Here is a 15470-nt window from a genome sequence, read left to right as displayed (position 1 = left end):
ATTTAGCAAGCCTGAGCCTCTGGGGTGGCCATCTGCTCCACAAGAAAGGGGCAGGATACCTGGGTCCCCGAGGGAAAGGTGGTGGGTGCTGTTGGATGAAGATAGGGGAACAGGGGAGGCCTGCCAGCCAGGGTCCCAGGAAAGTGGGGGCGGCTAAGGTGAGGGCTGGAGTGTGGGGCCGGGGCCTTCCCGACATCCCCTCATCCTGGGCCTCATGCCAGGCAATTCAATGAATTGAAGCTTTAAACTCTGCCAGGAAAACCTTTCAAAGGGCTTCTTGGGGTAGGGAGGAGAGCTGAGGTTGGGGAGCTCGGCACCCCGCCTGTTCTACTCAGTGCTGCTGGCTCCCAGGGAGGGGGGCTGGGAGCAAGCTCTCCCCATCACCCACTGCTGGTGAAGCCAGTGCTTGAAGGGATGGTGAGACAGTGGGGACATGGCTTGGCCCACCCCCTCCCTGGAGGCAGAGGGCGGGGTGCTAAGGTCCAGAGAGGCCTCTGGGGCCAGTGTCCTCTCTGCCTTATCAAGCAGCCTTAAAGTTCCTGTGGGAGTACCTTGGCTTGCCCCAAAGGTCCCAGATGGCTGTGCAGCCACCAGCCTGCCTGGCCTCAAAATCACCTTCTTCCTCTTTTTTGCCTGGGCAATGCCAAACACTCCCCAGGAGACCTGGAACCATCTCCAGAGACAGTTCTCCATCTCTCTCCACCCACTGCAGCCTTGGCAAACCAGAGCTCTTAAAACCCCTCTCACTCCTAGATGGGTCACCTTGAAGCTTCCTTATGACCAGTGTCCAGCACCCCTGACTCACATTTCCCTAGACTATGTGTCCCTGGCTGTTTTCATTTCTGCTCTGCTCCTTCTGAAAACAGATCCCTTCTGGCTCTGCTGAAACCTCTGTGAGCTGATAGATCACTGGCTGGGCATGAGGCTGGGTTTGCAGGCCAGTTCTGCGATGAGTTGTGTGACCTATAATGGGTCCCTAACTTTGGTCCCACCTGGCTGTTTTCTTACCTCATGTTCATTCAGTCATCAGTGGGCATTTGCTGGTGTTTTATGCTGCCTACCTCTGTTCTAGAATGTGGGGGCCTGTGGCAGACATGGCCCCCGCCCACAAGTTCCAAACCTAAGCCCTATATCACTGGAATTTGGAAAACAAAAACTTACCTCCCTGATTCCAAGAACATAGGGTTCCCGGGACACCAGGGTGACTCCATGGTTGAGTGTCTGCCTCTGGCTCAGATCATGATCCCAGGTTCCTGGGAGGGGCTCCAGCATCAGGATCCCTGCAGGAAGCCTGCTTCTCCCTCTGCCTGTGTTTCTGCCTCTCTTTCTGTGTCATTCATGAATAAATGAATAAAATCTTTTTCATTTTATTGAAAAATGAAAAAAAAAAAAAAAAAGGAACACCGGGTTCCCAAAGCTGAGACCCAGCCAAAGTGGTACTCTGAGGAATGTGTATAGCCGCAAATGCTTTCATTCCAAAACAGCAACAAAAGGAACGTAGCATGCAGACTAAAAAAAAAGATACAAATTGTTGAGAGACCAAGCAAACTTGGTGGAAAAGGTAAATCTAGTTAAAAGTTTAGGGGAAAAAAAGATAAATTTTAAAAAGGAGAGAAGAGTGTGTGGCTGGCTTAGTCAGTGGAGCTCTTGATCTCAGGGTCATGAGTTCAAGCCCCACATTGGGTGTAGAGATTACTTACAAAGTACAATACAAAATAAAATAATAAAAATTTAAAAAGAAAAAAAATAAAGAGCTTGATGAAGAAAACAGCAAAGACCATTGACTGCTCCAATGCTACTTAACTATTCCATGTCACAAGAAAAGAATGAAATGTCTAATTTATGTAAAGTTTTTGTGGTTTAATTAATAGAAAAATCTGATAAAGGCTAAAAATGGGCACCTGGGTGGCTTTGTTAAGCAGCTGCCTTTGGCTGGGGTCATGATCTCAGGGCCCTGGGATCCAGTCCCAGATCTGGCTCCCTGCTCAGCGGGGATTCAGGGTCTCCCTCTGCCTCTACCCCGCCCCCCTTGTATGTACTCTCTAACAAAAATCTTTTTGAAAAAGACCATAAGGAGGATCCCTGAGTGGCTCAGCAGTTAGGCACCTGCCTTCGGCCTAGGGGCGTGATCCTGGAGTCCCAGGATCTAGTCCCACATCAGGCTCCCTGCATGGAGCCTGTGTCTCTGCCTCTCTCTCCCTGTCTCTCATGAATAAATAAATAAAATCTTTTTAAAAATAAAAAGACCATAAGTAATGCCTGGGTGCCTCAGTGGTTGAGCATCTGCCTTTGGCTCAGCACGTGATCCTGGGGTCCTAGAATCAAGTCCCACATCCGGCTCCTCACAGGGAGCCTGCTTCTCCCTCTGCCTATGTCTCTACCTTTATCTTTGGGTCTCCCATGAATAAATATATGAAATATTTTTTAAATAATTAAAAATTAAAAAGACCATAAAAACTCAAAAGCTAAATTAACTTACATTGATGCAAAACTCTAAAAATCATACAAGAATACATTGATGAATCAAAAGATGAACACTGTACGTAAAGGTTTATTACAGGAGCACAAGGTTTGTTTAGTAGAGAATCTATCAACGTAATTCATTACATTAACAAGTTAAAGAAGAAAAATATGATCATATCAACAGATGGTGAAAGGAATTTGATTAAATTTCAGCATCCATTCCTTTAAAAAACATCTTAATTAAAAATAGTGATGGAATACCAAGAGGTATTATCCTAATGGTTAAACACTAAGATTGAAATAAAGAACCATACGGGATGCCTACTGACAATGTTATCATGCATTCAAGAAGTTCAAAAAAAAGAAGCCAACATGGGTGAAATATTGCTTTGCCTTTTTGATCATATGACTGTACCTAAAAACTCAAGAGACTATGATAAAGAATTGTTGGGGCCGCCTGGATGGCTCAGCAGTTTAGTGCCGCCTTCAGCCCAGGGCCTGATCCTGGAGACCCTGGATCGGGTCCCACGTCGGGCTCCCTGCATGGAGCCTGCTTCTCCCTCTGCCTGTGTCTCTGCCTCTCTCTCTCTCTCTCTCTCTCATGAATAAATAAATAAAATCTCAAAAAAAAAAAAAAGAATTGTTGGAACTAAAAGTAGACACACAGTAGATGGGGAAATATTTTTTATCTTCTCAAAAAAGTACTGAGAGGGACGCCTGGCTGGCTCTGTTGGAAGAGAATGAGACTCTTAATCTCAGGGTCAAGGGTTTGAACCCCACGTTGGGTGGGTGTAGGGATTACTAAAAAAATAAAACCACCCCCCCCAAAAAAAAATCAATGCAGGAAAACCTACTTGCTTTGCTAGACATCAGAAAACACACTGTAAAACCACTGGAATTGGGATCCCTGGGTGGCGCAGCGGTTTGGCGCCTGCCTTTGGCCCAGGGCACGATCCTGGAGCTCCGGGATCGAATCCCACGTCAGACTCCCGGTGCATGGAGCCTGCTTCTCCCTCTGCTTGTGTCTCTGCCTCTCTCTCTCTCTCACTGTGTGCCTATCATGAATAAATGAAAATGAAAAATAAAAAATAAATTTAAAAAAACCACTGGAATTAAATCAACATGGCTTGGTGTGTGGAGTGGTAGACAAGCCAGGGGCAGCAGGTACTGAATCTGAAAGTAAATCTCAGCATACAGGAAATTTGATTATATGGCCAAAGTTGGCAATTCAACTCAATGGGAGTGAATCATAGATTTTTTTTAAATATATTTTTTATTATGTAAACTAGGCCCAACCTGGAGCTCAAGCTCACCATCCCAAGACCAAGAGCGAGTGCTCTACCCACTGAGCCAGCCAGGTTGCCCTAGATTTTTGAAATAAAAGCAAAATAGACAAAACTGGAAAACCCAATAAAATTGGACTCCTGGTTTACACCACACACACAAAAAACAAATATCAGAGGAATTAAAGTGAACATTGAAGTTTAAATGAAATTAATATCCTGCTCCCCACCTCCAATCTAGAAAACATGAGTATACTCTAGTGACTAGAAACCCAGAAACTGAAAAAAAAAAAAAGGCTAAGCATGTTGGACTATCTTAACACCTAACACTTTTCAACAAAGAGGCAAACAATCGCTTGGGGGGAAGTTCTCAACGCAGAAAACAGTTTATATCTCTAGCTATCAGAGAGCTTGAACAAATTAAGAAGGAAAGAACAACCACTAGGAAAAATTTTACACAGCCAGCTTAAAAAAAATAATAATAAAGCATATATTAGAGCTCAACCAGGTGAAATAGTGGCACGCAAAATGTATTGAGTGAAAAAACCAGAATGCACCTAAGGGTATATACTAGGATCCAGTCCTGGCACAATAGCCAAACCCAGTGATCTGTGTGCATGTGCACATGTGCATGTGTGTACTATGCACTCATGATAAAATTGTGCATGTATGTGCCTATGTCATAAAGCTACTCTCATGGTAAATCCTAAGACTATTTGTAAACCAACCAACAAAAATAAACCCCAAGAAAGCTAAAAATTAGCTCTAGACTCATCCCCATACATCACAACAAATATTTTATATGGACCCATGCATCCTTTTTTCCTATGCTTGCGTGTATGCTTTTTACACAACATTGAGATCCCAACAGTTATATTGTTCTGAAATCTGTTTCTTCCGGTCAACTTTTCTCATATCCCTGGGCATTTTGCTGACATTATTCTCTCTCCCCAAACACCCTATGCTTTTAAGCCTCTAAGAAACCTGCCACCCGAAGCCCACAACAGAAAGTCCAGAATTTTGTCCTTGCTGGCTTGCTCCCCTCCCTGGAAGCACGTTTGTGGAGGTCTACCTGGTATGAGTTTCTTGTACTCCTCACCTCTCCCGTTAAACTGGGAGGCTCCTTGGGAGCAGGAACTCTGCCTCTTTCATAAGTCTGTCCTCACGGTGCCTAGAATGCACACAGTAGGCACATCATAAGTATCACTATACAAAGTGGTGTAGGCTTCCTGCCTCTTGCACCAAATGATCTCAAAGATGGTACAGATGAAGGAATGATCTGGATGCTTGGATATTGGACGGAGAGGTCAAAGCTGAGAAACAGGCCTGGGCAAGCCCTGGATCACTCAAATCCACCACCCCAGACCCCCTTTCCCAGAGCCCTTCCAAATGCTTGAAAAGGAATAACCCGCACGCAGGGCTCCGTGTATGATATATATTTATATATATAATTGCTCTCATTTTATTGTACTTTATCCTCTTTTTACAGTAGATCTGACACAGGCATTAAATAACTGCAGAGAGAGACCACTGGGGTGAGGGGGGAATGCAGGAGAACATGGGGACCCGAAGGGAAGAGACTCAGATCCAGCGAGAGGGAAGAAGGGAAGGGTCCATCTGAGGGTGGGGTGTGGAGGGTGCAGTGTCAGAAAAGAAATGGACAGTTAGAGAGGGCGGAATGAAGGGCACTATCGCTCAAGAACACCAGAGGCCCCTCATGGAATGTTCTATGGGCACTATGGGGACGTTTAAAAATGCCGAGGGGCCTGAAGGAGATGGGGGGGGGCAAGAAATTCAGAGCCTTAGACAGAGGGGCTATTTGCAATGTTCAGGCTGTCATGCAGAGGAGGAGGAGGAGGAAGAGGAGGAGGAGGAAGGAGTTAGTGATTAGTTGATAATGTGCTCAGAGAAGCCAGAGAGAGGATGGTGGGGGTAGCTCTGGGCCTGGGGGCGGTGGGGGAAAGGAGGTGAAATAGTCCCACAGCCAGCTGACGTTTCCAAGGTGGCCACTGGGGACCCATCCAAAAAGGCTGCCCCTCCCCCAGGGCTCCGGGGAAGTGGAATTTGAAGGATATTCTGGGAAAACAAACAGGGAGAAGTGAGCCATCGGCAAACACAAAGGCATATTCAGCCTAGGTCAACCCCATCCCTCTGAGGACTGCCTATTTGGGTGACAGGAGAATATTCCAGAAGAGCCAACAGGGACTCCTCTTCCCAACCCTCCTTCCCAGCGCACGCTGTCACCAAAGGGTGAGAAGACAGATGTCCCAGAAAACAGGGAAAAGGCCACGGAACCACCTGGTCCTTGATGACAAACAGCTGTCTTTCCAGAGGAGGGAATGGGGATGGAGGGGAGGTGGGGACAGACCTGCCACCGCCACCACCACCATCGCCGCTGCCAGAGGAGCCGGAAAAGTCAAAACCCACGGAGACAAGTGACTGTGTGGATGAGGCAGAAAGTGTGGGAGGGACAGAGAAAGGTGAATGGAGTGTCTGCAAGCTGGTGTGAACAGAATGTGTGTGTTGTGGGGGGTGGATGAGTGTGAAGGCAGGTGTGAAGGGGGTGGGTGTGGTGAGAAGGTGTGAAAGTGGGCAGGTGTGAAAGTGGGCAGGTGTGAAGGTTGAAGGTGGGAAGGTGTAAAGGTTGAAGGGGGCAGGTGTGAAGGTAAGATGGTAGGCAGGTGGGAAGGTGTGAAGGTGTGAAGGTGTGAAGGTGGGCAGGTGTGAAGGGGTGAAGGGGTGGGTGTGAAGGGTGGCGGGTGTGAAGGGGAGCGGGCAGGCATCTCTGGGGATGGGAGGGGAGGAGACAGCCCACGCACAGCTAGAGCAGAACCAGAACAGTTCCTGACTGGGGCCGCCCTGGGACCGGTCTCCTGCCCTGACCCAGCCAGAACCGGGAGAGGTCGGGGGCTGAAGGCAGGGACTAGCAAGGGCCATCAGGCTGGGTTCACAGGTACAGAACAAAAGGGCGTGAGGCTCAAACAAGTCATAGCTCTGTTATAAAAAATACCTTTGGGGTGGGTGAGGGAGGGATCAGGCAGGGTCAGGGACATTCCAGAAGCATCCATAGGAAAGAGGTGGGGGGGGGGCGGGAAGAAGGGGCCTCAGGTTTTGTTGATGCGGAGTTTGAAGGCCACACGGCCAGCGAACTTGTCTCGCTCATCATCTGTGGCGATGTTGGCGGCATTGATTCGGCACTCCACATTCACCTCCACATTGGGGGTCACGTTCAGGAACTTCACAGCCACCAGGGGCTGCGTGTAGTTCACCTGGGCCAGAGGAGGAAGGCAGAGGTCCAGGCCCATGGCAACTCAGTGTCCTCCCCAAGGACCCCGTTCCACCCCCCCTCCCCCGGGGAGGCATCAGTGGGGGCCTCCCACGGGACTTACGTGGAACCTTTTGCCATAGTAGGGGAAGTACATGAGGTCGATGTTGCCATTGGCAGGGAACATGACAAAGTTGCCAAGATTCTCAGCATCTTCATCTCGCTGTGGGGGCACAAGGAGGGGAGGGGGAGAGCACGTTAGGGATGCCAAGAACCCAAGAGCTCTCTAGACTTCCCTCCATTTTTCCTTTGCCCCCAAATAATTTCTGTCTTGGATCTGTTTCCCTTGGGCTGTGAGCCTCTGTGTGTGTGTGTGTGTGTGTGTGTGTGTTTGCCTAAACGCAGGAGGGGGCATCCTGTCTCCTTCATCAGACTGGGAAGTCCTGAAGGGTGCTAATGACGTTGAAGCGGCCCACTGCAGTCCCCACACCACGTTCTTACCCTGGTCTCAGGAATCAGTTTCTGGAGCAGAGCCAAGAGAGAACAGAGAAATGAATCAAGGCTCAGTAGGAAGGGGAGGGTGGAGGCAGTGTGAGTGAAGAAGGAGAGAGACTTTCTAGAGCGGAGAGAGGCGGGGTCCAAGGACAGTGAGTGGTGGCAGATGGTGCTAACTACCAGACACCTAGAAAGAACCGGGAGGGTGAGCAGAAGCCACAGTCATCAGGAACTAGATGAGAAGATGGAAGGGCTGGGGCTAGAAGCCGGGGGCCCAGGCTTGGGTGGAGTCAGAGAGGTGGGTGTCTATCCATCTACACAAAAGCAGGTTCCTGCATCCTAGAGAGAAGCAAGGGGGTGGGAGCCCCTTGGCGTTTGAGCCACATTGGCACCCACTCTTACCCCCTTGTCCCTATAGTGACGGGGCCTCTGAGAGAAGAGAAGACACGGAGAGATAAGTGAATCAGGTGGAAACCATGAAGGGCAACAGGTGGGCAGGTGGACAAGGCTCGACGAACTCACCTTCCCCACACAGGTAACATTCATGCTCTGATTTGCTCCTGCATAGAAGTTGATGACCTGGAGGGAGGAGAGAGAGGGTGAGGAGCCAGAGAAAGAAGATGGAAAGGACACATGCGTTCAGCCTTCCCTCCACGGATCTCAGCCTCCAAAGGCCCCATCTCTCTTGTTGTCCCAGCCACTCAAACATCCCAAAATCTCTCGAATGCCCATTGGGGAAAGAAAGCAACTGCCAGCAGAGGGTGGCCCCAGCCCACTTCCTGCGTTCTCCCTGGTGACCAAGATCACACATACCCGGTTCATCTTGATGAAGACACAGGGCTGCCCCGTGCTGTACCCATAGTGGGTGGGGTCCCCAATGCCGGAGCAGTCCCCCAGCTGGGTCCGGTTGAACTGGCAGGCACGCTTTGGGTAGTTGAGAACTCCATTATCTGGCTGTTCATAATAGCGTCCAGGGCGGCAGACATCATTCTTTTGGGCTTGGATGGAATCGTTGTAAGCTAAGGAGGTGGGCGTGGGGAGAGTCACAGACCAGCTATCCTGCTCCCAGGGTCCCCCAGTCCCCAGCCCAAGCTCCTACGCGGCCACACTCACGCTCCAAGAACTTGTTCAGCTTCTGAACATGCTGGTCCCAGCTTTCAGTGTCACTGACATTGACAATGACATCGAGATTCTCGGTCTTGGGGCGAATCATCAAGCCTGTAGCCAACATGGGCAGGGGCGGAGAATATATATATATACATACACACACATACACAAATGGATATATATGTATGGACCACACACTGAGGAAAGACGACAGAAATAAGGAGCTGCTGCAGGATGATGGGTGGATGGGGTAAAGATGTGAGATTGTCTTCACAGGAGGAAGATCTAGCACCTTCCCAGATCACAAAGGTCTCAGGTACAGGAAATGAGAAGAAAGGCAGACTCCAAGCACTTCCCTGCATGTGGTCATTGGGTCATCAGAACCAAGTCTCTGTGAACCATGAGTTATTTTGGGGGGAGGCTTGGCAGCACAGGAGCAGTTAAAGGCTGGTGGGGAGCCGCATCACTCACCCGGTGTGGCCAGCCGGTCCTGATACTTGGGGGTATGGTCAGACACGGTCTGCAGCATGACCCACATGGTGAGGGTGAACATAGCCGTGAGGAAGCCATAGAAGACGAGGTAGAAGAGGAGGATGAAGGCTAGGGAGGAGGAAATGGAGTCAGGGGGTTCCAGGTCCCCTGTGATGACTACATCTGTCCCCACACACCCTTTTCCCCCTCAGAGATTCAAAACCCGGACGGGTCACAGAGTCTTGGGGACATCTTAGAGCCTTCCCCCTGGGAGCAAAATGAGACAAGCTGGAAATAGGCAGTTGTGTCTGGCTTCCAGCCACGGCTCCCAGCCCCCTCCGGTCCTAGGGCATAGTGAAGCCCAACCTTGTGGAGGCCACAAGAGGCCTAAATTCTCGTTGCTGGGACAACCCCAAGTATAGGCCACAGTCATTTTGCATCAAATTATGTTCCCAACTTCTCGAACCATTCATGGCCCTGAGAAGGCCCAACATCTGCTACTGCTACATCAGTACTGGTCCTTAAAGCTGTCCAGCGTGATGACTTTAAGCTGACACTGGCCACCACTCATGACTAAACTCTCACACACACCCCAGGAGTGTGGACCCTCACACTCAAATAGCAAATTCTCCTCTCCCCTGGCACCCATGGAAGTCAAAGCTTGGACGCAGTTCCTGCCCACCTACCACATCTCTCAGAGCTGCCCAGAACCTTCAACAGCCACCCCACCCCCAGTTCACGCACAGCACCCACAAAGCAGAGGTGGAGAGCACTTCCCGTGGAGAGCAGGTCCTTGCTGGGCCTGACATGTAAGCCCCTGCTGTTTCCACCACCCCGGACCTTCAGTCTTTCCATCTTAGAAGACACCTTCCCCATGAAGCTTCCCCAGACTGCCCCCCAGCAGTCAGGGACCCCGCCAATCCCAGGGGCTGGACTTCCAGGTCCCATAAGGCAAGGAGGACACTGGACCCGCCTCAAGGGCCCCCAGTTAGGGGGTGCTGATGGGAACAGCATGCAGTCAGTGTGGATGAAATGCAAATTCAATTGCTTCGAATCCCCAGTTTAACAATTATTTTTGGAAAAATGGCACCCTTCTCCCGCACTCAAGCCCAGCACCAGACTATCGACTAGAGACCAACCACTCCCTCCACACCGCCTGAGTCCCTCTATGGGCTGGGAAGGCGCCCGGAGCCACGGCAAGCCCACAGACACGCTCTGCCGGAGGATGCACGCTTCTCACCACCACTGGTATCTACTCCTCCCTGCGCCTTGCGACATCCGAGCCCGAGCCCGAAGCATGCAACCTCCACAACCTCCCCGGACCACCCCTCCCTGCCAGCCCCCCACCCACAAAGCAGCCACAGAAAGCTGAGAACGCTCAGCAGTGGAATACTGACAACTTCCGCTGTGAAGAGCCCCCCCACACACACACCCCCAACCTCTCCAAGACCCGCCCCCTCATGAATGTTCCCAGGGTCCAGGGGATGGGCACGAGCTAAAAATAGACGGGCTTGGCTAGCTAGTGAGAGCCAGAGGGAGTGAAGGGGCGCTTTTCTGAGGACGTGGGGGGTGGGGGGGCGCCCGTGCGGAGCGGACCTGCCCGGAGAGGGAGCGCGAGCGCCGCGGTGCGGACACGCGCGCACAGCCCGCGACCCCCGGGCGAGGGGGCTCGGCGGGGGGCGGACAGGCGGCGGTGACCTACTTTCTCCGCCTCCGCAGCGGCCGGCCAGGGAGATTAGACCGGCGATTGGGCCCCCTCCCAGGCGAGAGCCCGGCAGGGGGGCCGGACGCCGGGGACCCGGGGCGGGAGCCGGGGCCGAGCCCGCGGGACCCAGTGCCCCCCGGGCGTCGCCCGGCGGACCCCCGCCCCGCCCCTCGCGCAGCGGGCCCTGCGTACCCCAACTGGTCCCGGTGCGGCCCATGAACTGGTGCGTCCTCGGGTTCCACACGAACTCCTTCCACTCCTCAACCACCTGCCCGCAGCTCTTCTTCTCCTTCTGGATGACCATCTTGGCGGCGGGGGGCGAGTCCCGCGCGGGGCGGGGAGCTGCGGAGAAGCTGGGGTGCGGCGCGCAAAGGCCCCCTCACGCTCAGGAACGCGCGGGGAGCAAAGGCAGCGGGGGCGAGGGAGACCCTCCTCAGATAGGCAGCTGCTGCAAATTCCGGGGTGCACCGCCACGCGCTGCAGGCTGCTGGCAGCGCGGCGTAGGATGCACGGCTCCTAGGCCCCCCAGCTGCGATGAAAAGGGGGACCGTCAGAGCAGGGGAGTTTGAAAGGGGAAGGGGTGCGTTGCAGCCTCACCCCCCCAAACCTTCTAGAAACAAAATGAAAACGGATGCAAAAATAGACGGCTGCAAAACCCGAGCGAAACGCAGAAAAAATAGGGGGGCAAGGAGGCCAGGGAGGGGTGGGGGAGGGGGCTGCCCCTAAATCCGAGATGCAAAGAGGCTGTGGAAAGGGCCGGGGCACCGCTCAAGGCCCTTCCGCCAAGCGGAGACCGCCACACCAGCGGTGGCTGGGCCGCGGGGGTGGGGTAGGGACGCGCAATTGGGGGACGGCCAGGGATGGGGGCCCCCCAGGCGGAGGCTCCGCTCCTCAGCAGTGCGGGGCCAGCGGTCGCTGCGCGCAGTCTTTATACTCCGCGGCTGTGGGGGTGTCCGCCCCCTTCCCACCCCCAGAAGCCCCGCCTCCTCGCCGCTGGCCCGGGCGACCTCATGCATATGCAAATATGGAGAAAGGGATTGGGTCCGCCCCCCTGCCGCCTCTTTAGGACACGGAGGTCTCTCCCCTCCCCCCGCCCCAGGTACTGGACGGGATCAGATGGACGGAGCGGATGGAGGGCGTGTCGGGGCGGAGCGGAGGGAAAGATAACCCCGGAGAGATAGGGAGCCGGAGAGGGAAGCCGATCTCTGCCGAGAAGGGGCCCCAGGCCGGCCATTGGAAACTAAGATCTGGAGATGGACAGGGCCAAATGCGAGAAGAATGGAGAAAGAGCCAGAGACCAAGACAAACAGAAGACACCTGCCAGGATGCTGGACCAGACCACACAGAGAAGGACAGACGTCACTACCGGAGGGAAATTCTCCTTGGGGGAGCAGCTACCAGCCCCCACAACACCTCCTTCTCCACTTCCCCAGCCCCTGGTCCTCTCGGAATTCAGGGGCTTCCTCATGTCCCCACCCACCCTCTGGGCAAAGCCCTTCCCAACATCACATTCCTGGGCCCTAGCATGGCCCTGAGACCCCAGCCCTGGACACAGGTCTGCTCAGGTATTGTGTGTCCCCCCAATCCCCCATGTCTGAACTCCCCCTTCCCCATTTACCCACTTGAGTCCAGGAGCATTTATTGAGTATCTACAAGAGACCTTGCACAACTCTAGCCCTGGGGATGCAAAGTCATGATTCTCCTGGAGCTCAAGAGACCCACAGTCTAGTAGGAGGGCTACCGGAGCCTCTAGAGACCACGGCTTAAGAATCATTATCTGTCACTTTTTATCTCAAATCTTGTCACTTTTCCTTGGAGAGATGTTTCTTCTTTCAACTCTCACCTCCTATCCTTGGCTCTAGTCCTTAACGATGCCTGTTCTATCACCCTCCTCTTTAAATTCTCTCCCCCAGCCCAGCTTCAGGGACTTGGGATCTGCTCAATGAGGCTGGTGCTCAGAATGGCCTTGTGCTCGGTTTAGTGCTCTGCTATCACCATCTTGTAACTCTTCATTTTATCTTTGAACTTGTCATTTGTAAGTGAAGTTGAACGGGACAGTGGAGTGTGTGTGCGCAGAGGAGATACTTGTACCCTGCCATTTGTGAGGCTCCATGGGCACAGAACTCCAGCAGACCCACCACACGTGGGGGCTGGGCCAGATTCAAAGGGAAGAAAGCTGAGCATTTTAGGCATACACCTGAATAAGCGGAGTGCTAATAGCTGAGAGGCCACGCTTTATGTTGGAAGCAGGTGTTGCTTGGAACACGGAAAGAAGGGAATGAGTGGCCTTCTAGAAGACATGGGTGGTTGAAGCATCTTATTCTATTCTTTTTCAGGTGCGCAAGCTACTTCCTGACTCAGCAGACCACTTCTGCTGACCACGGTGACATGGGAGGAAGGAGAACTCTGAGCTGCCCACAATTCCTTTTCCTTTCAGTCCTTCTGTGCTCATCAGAAACCTGAAGGTAGATAAATGTTAATTTTTCTTTATTTCGAACAACATTAAATAATAAAACCTCGTGAGAATTTGAGACAAGAACACCAGAAGAAAAGGAAAGCCTTTTCTCTTTCAATGCCTTGAATGGCACTTTCCCCCCTGCGTTTTGAACAAGGGATTCCACATCTTCATTCTTGCACTGTGTCCTGCAAATTATACAGCTGGCTCTGCTTCGGTCTCTTCTGCAGCAGGCTCTGGATTAATTTTCTCAAGATACAGTTTTAATTAGGCCACTCCTCAGCTCAAAGATCTTCAATGGCTTCCTGTTACCCTGCAGGACGGAGTCCTGATTCTTTTGTCTGTTCTTCGGAGCACTCCACAATCTAGACCCAGCCCGTGTCCCCAACCTCCTTTCCCTCTAGGACCCGACTAGTCCTCTGCTGGAGCTGAGCCGGCCACTCCCAGGACAGGCTGTGCTTACTCCTGACTTCACACCTTTGTCCATTTCATTCCCTCATCCTGGAAGACAGCCCACCCTTCAGAGTCCAGCCCCAACTCCCATTCATTCATTCAATGCGTAGCTAATGACCATTTACTTAGAGCCAGGCACTGTTCTGGTCCCGGGATTCCCATTTCAATAAATAACAAAAACAAGCAAACAAATAAAGCAGTGCATTATAATATTATGCAGAAGAAATAAAACAGGGTGAGGTGCCAGAGAACCCCTGGATGGTCCGGGAGGGCCTTACCAAAGAGCTAAGGGTCAGCGTGAGACCCAAGTAACTCAAAGGACCCATGGGGACCTGTAGAAGAAGACTCTTCCTTCCAGAAGGAGGAAAGTGTAATGCAAAAGCTGGGCTTCGATGAAGGAAGAAGGGAGGTAAGATTGGTTCAACAAGAGATCTGAGAGGTAGGCAGAAGCCAAATCATACAGGTCAAAGGGAGTAGTTTGGATTTTAATCCAATTATTGTAGAAGCAATTCTAGGGTGTTAAGCAGGGGAGTGATACGATTAAATTTCATGAAAATCACCATGGCTGCCATGTGGAAAGAGGACCACGGGAAGCAAGGAGACCAGTTGAGAGGGCTTTGCAGGAGCCAGTGCAGGAGACATGGGTGCTCTGGACCAGTGTAGCAGGTTTGAGGGTGGAGACAAGAGGATAGGTTCAGGATTTACGTTGGAAGTACCATCACATGAATAATGGGGGTGACAGAGAGAAATCAAGCCTAATGTCTCAGTTTTCATCTTAAGTAACTGGACTGAAAACCTCTGTGGTGTATTTTATCTTTTCAATCAGACTGCAAGCATTTCTAGAACAGGCCTTGGCCTTAGCCTTCATATATGTCATCCTATGCCCAAGCAACCCACAGAGCTCTGGAAGATAAAGTCTGATTACTGAATTGCACTTCAACATGGAATGGCCCCTTCTGCTAGAAACCTCAGGGAGGCTATCAGGCAAACAGCATAGAAATGAGCCAGGCTCCATCTGGAGAGATGAGGCCTGGATCGTACCCTCAAACCACATGCCCTGGCAAATACAGGGGTGGGGATAGCCTCCAGACTGCTGGCTCAGTCTCTGTCCTGTACACCGGTCCCTTGAAAAATAATGTATTTTTGGGGTGAGGCCGAGCTACCTGTTGCTCCCATGCACGTCTTCTTCTCCTACAGGTACGAGGGAATACGCTACTAAGTGCAGCACTGGTATTCAGAGGGAAATAAGCTAAGGAAGGAATGGGGCTCAAAGAGCCATCACAAACCTCCAACCTCTTCCTGGAACCCAGCCTTCCCACCAGCATCTCCAGGAAGAAGGAAGGGAACAAGAACTCCCACACCCTCTTTCCCATATCCAGAGGCTATCATGAAGTCTGTGTTCCTTGATCCTCCTCTCCACCACCCCAAATCCCAGGGATTCAGCTATCTGGGTCCCAACAAGATGAGTCTTTTCAGAGACAAGAACAAGGAAAGAAGATAACTCCAACACACAGATATGGGCATGTTGGCAGGAGGGCTATCATTTAATGGGCACAGAGTTTCGCTTTTGCAAGATGAAGAGTTCCAGAGATGGATGGTGGGGAGAGTTGCCCAAAACTGAAAAACGTAATCCCACTGAGCCATACAAATAGTTAAGATGGTACATTTTAGTCCATCAGGGTCAAATTAAAAAAAAAATTTGTTTACAAAGATGGTAAATTGGGGGTGCCTGGGAGGGATGAAGTTGGTTGAGCATCTGACTCTTGGCTTCAT

At 51.6% G+C, this 15470-nt stretch overlaps 1 protein-coding gene across 1 annotated transcript; it reads right to left on the bottom strand.

The window, feature by feature from the left end:
* Positions 1-5167: 5167 nt before the first annotated feature.
* ATP1B2 (ATPase Na+/K+ transporting subunit beta 2) lies at positions 5168-11702 on the bottom strand. The gene is made up of 7 exons (XM_025428523.3): positions 10982-11702; positions 9085-9213; positions 8620-8724; positions 8320-8525; positions 8029-8085; positions 7136-7234; positions 5168-7015 (listed from the first exon to the last, which is right to left on the bottom strand). The coding sequence occupies exons 1-7, from the start codon at positions 11091-11093 to the stop codon at positions 6851-6853; spliced, it is 873 nt and encodes a 290-aa protein (XP_025284308.1). The 5' UTR covers positions 11094-11702; the 3' UTR covers positions 5168-6850.
* Positions 11703-15470: the final 3768 nt, after the last annotated feature.

Source organism: Canis lupus, chromosome 5 (genome assembly GCF_003254725.2).
Source record: "Canis lupus dingo isolate Sandy chromosome 5, ASM325472v2, whole genome shotgun sequence".
Taxonomy (NCBI): domain Eukaryota; kingdom Metazoa; phylum Chordata; class Mammalia; order Carnivora; family Canidae; genus Canis; species Canis lupus.
Note: the sequence above shows the minus strand (reverse complement) of the source record. Positions and strands in the feature narration are given on the sequence as shown.

Bases quoted from the DNA above. Each gene is read 5' to 3' on its own strand.
- ATP1B2 (XM_025428523.3), bottom strand. From the start codon at position 11,093: ATGGTCATCCAGAAGGAGAAGAAGAGCTGCGGGCAGGTGGTTGAGGAG. The intron at 8,086-8,319 runs GTATGTGTGATC...TCCTCCCTCCAG, and splicing joins TCTTCATCAAGATGAACCGG to GTCATCAACTTCTATGCAGG. The intron at 7,235-8,028 runs GTGAGTTCGTCG...GTGCCCCCACAG, and splicing joins ATGTTACCTGTGTGGGGAAG to CGAGATGAAGATGCTGAGAA.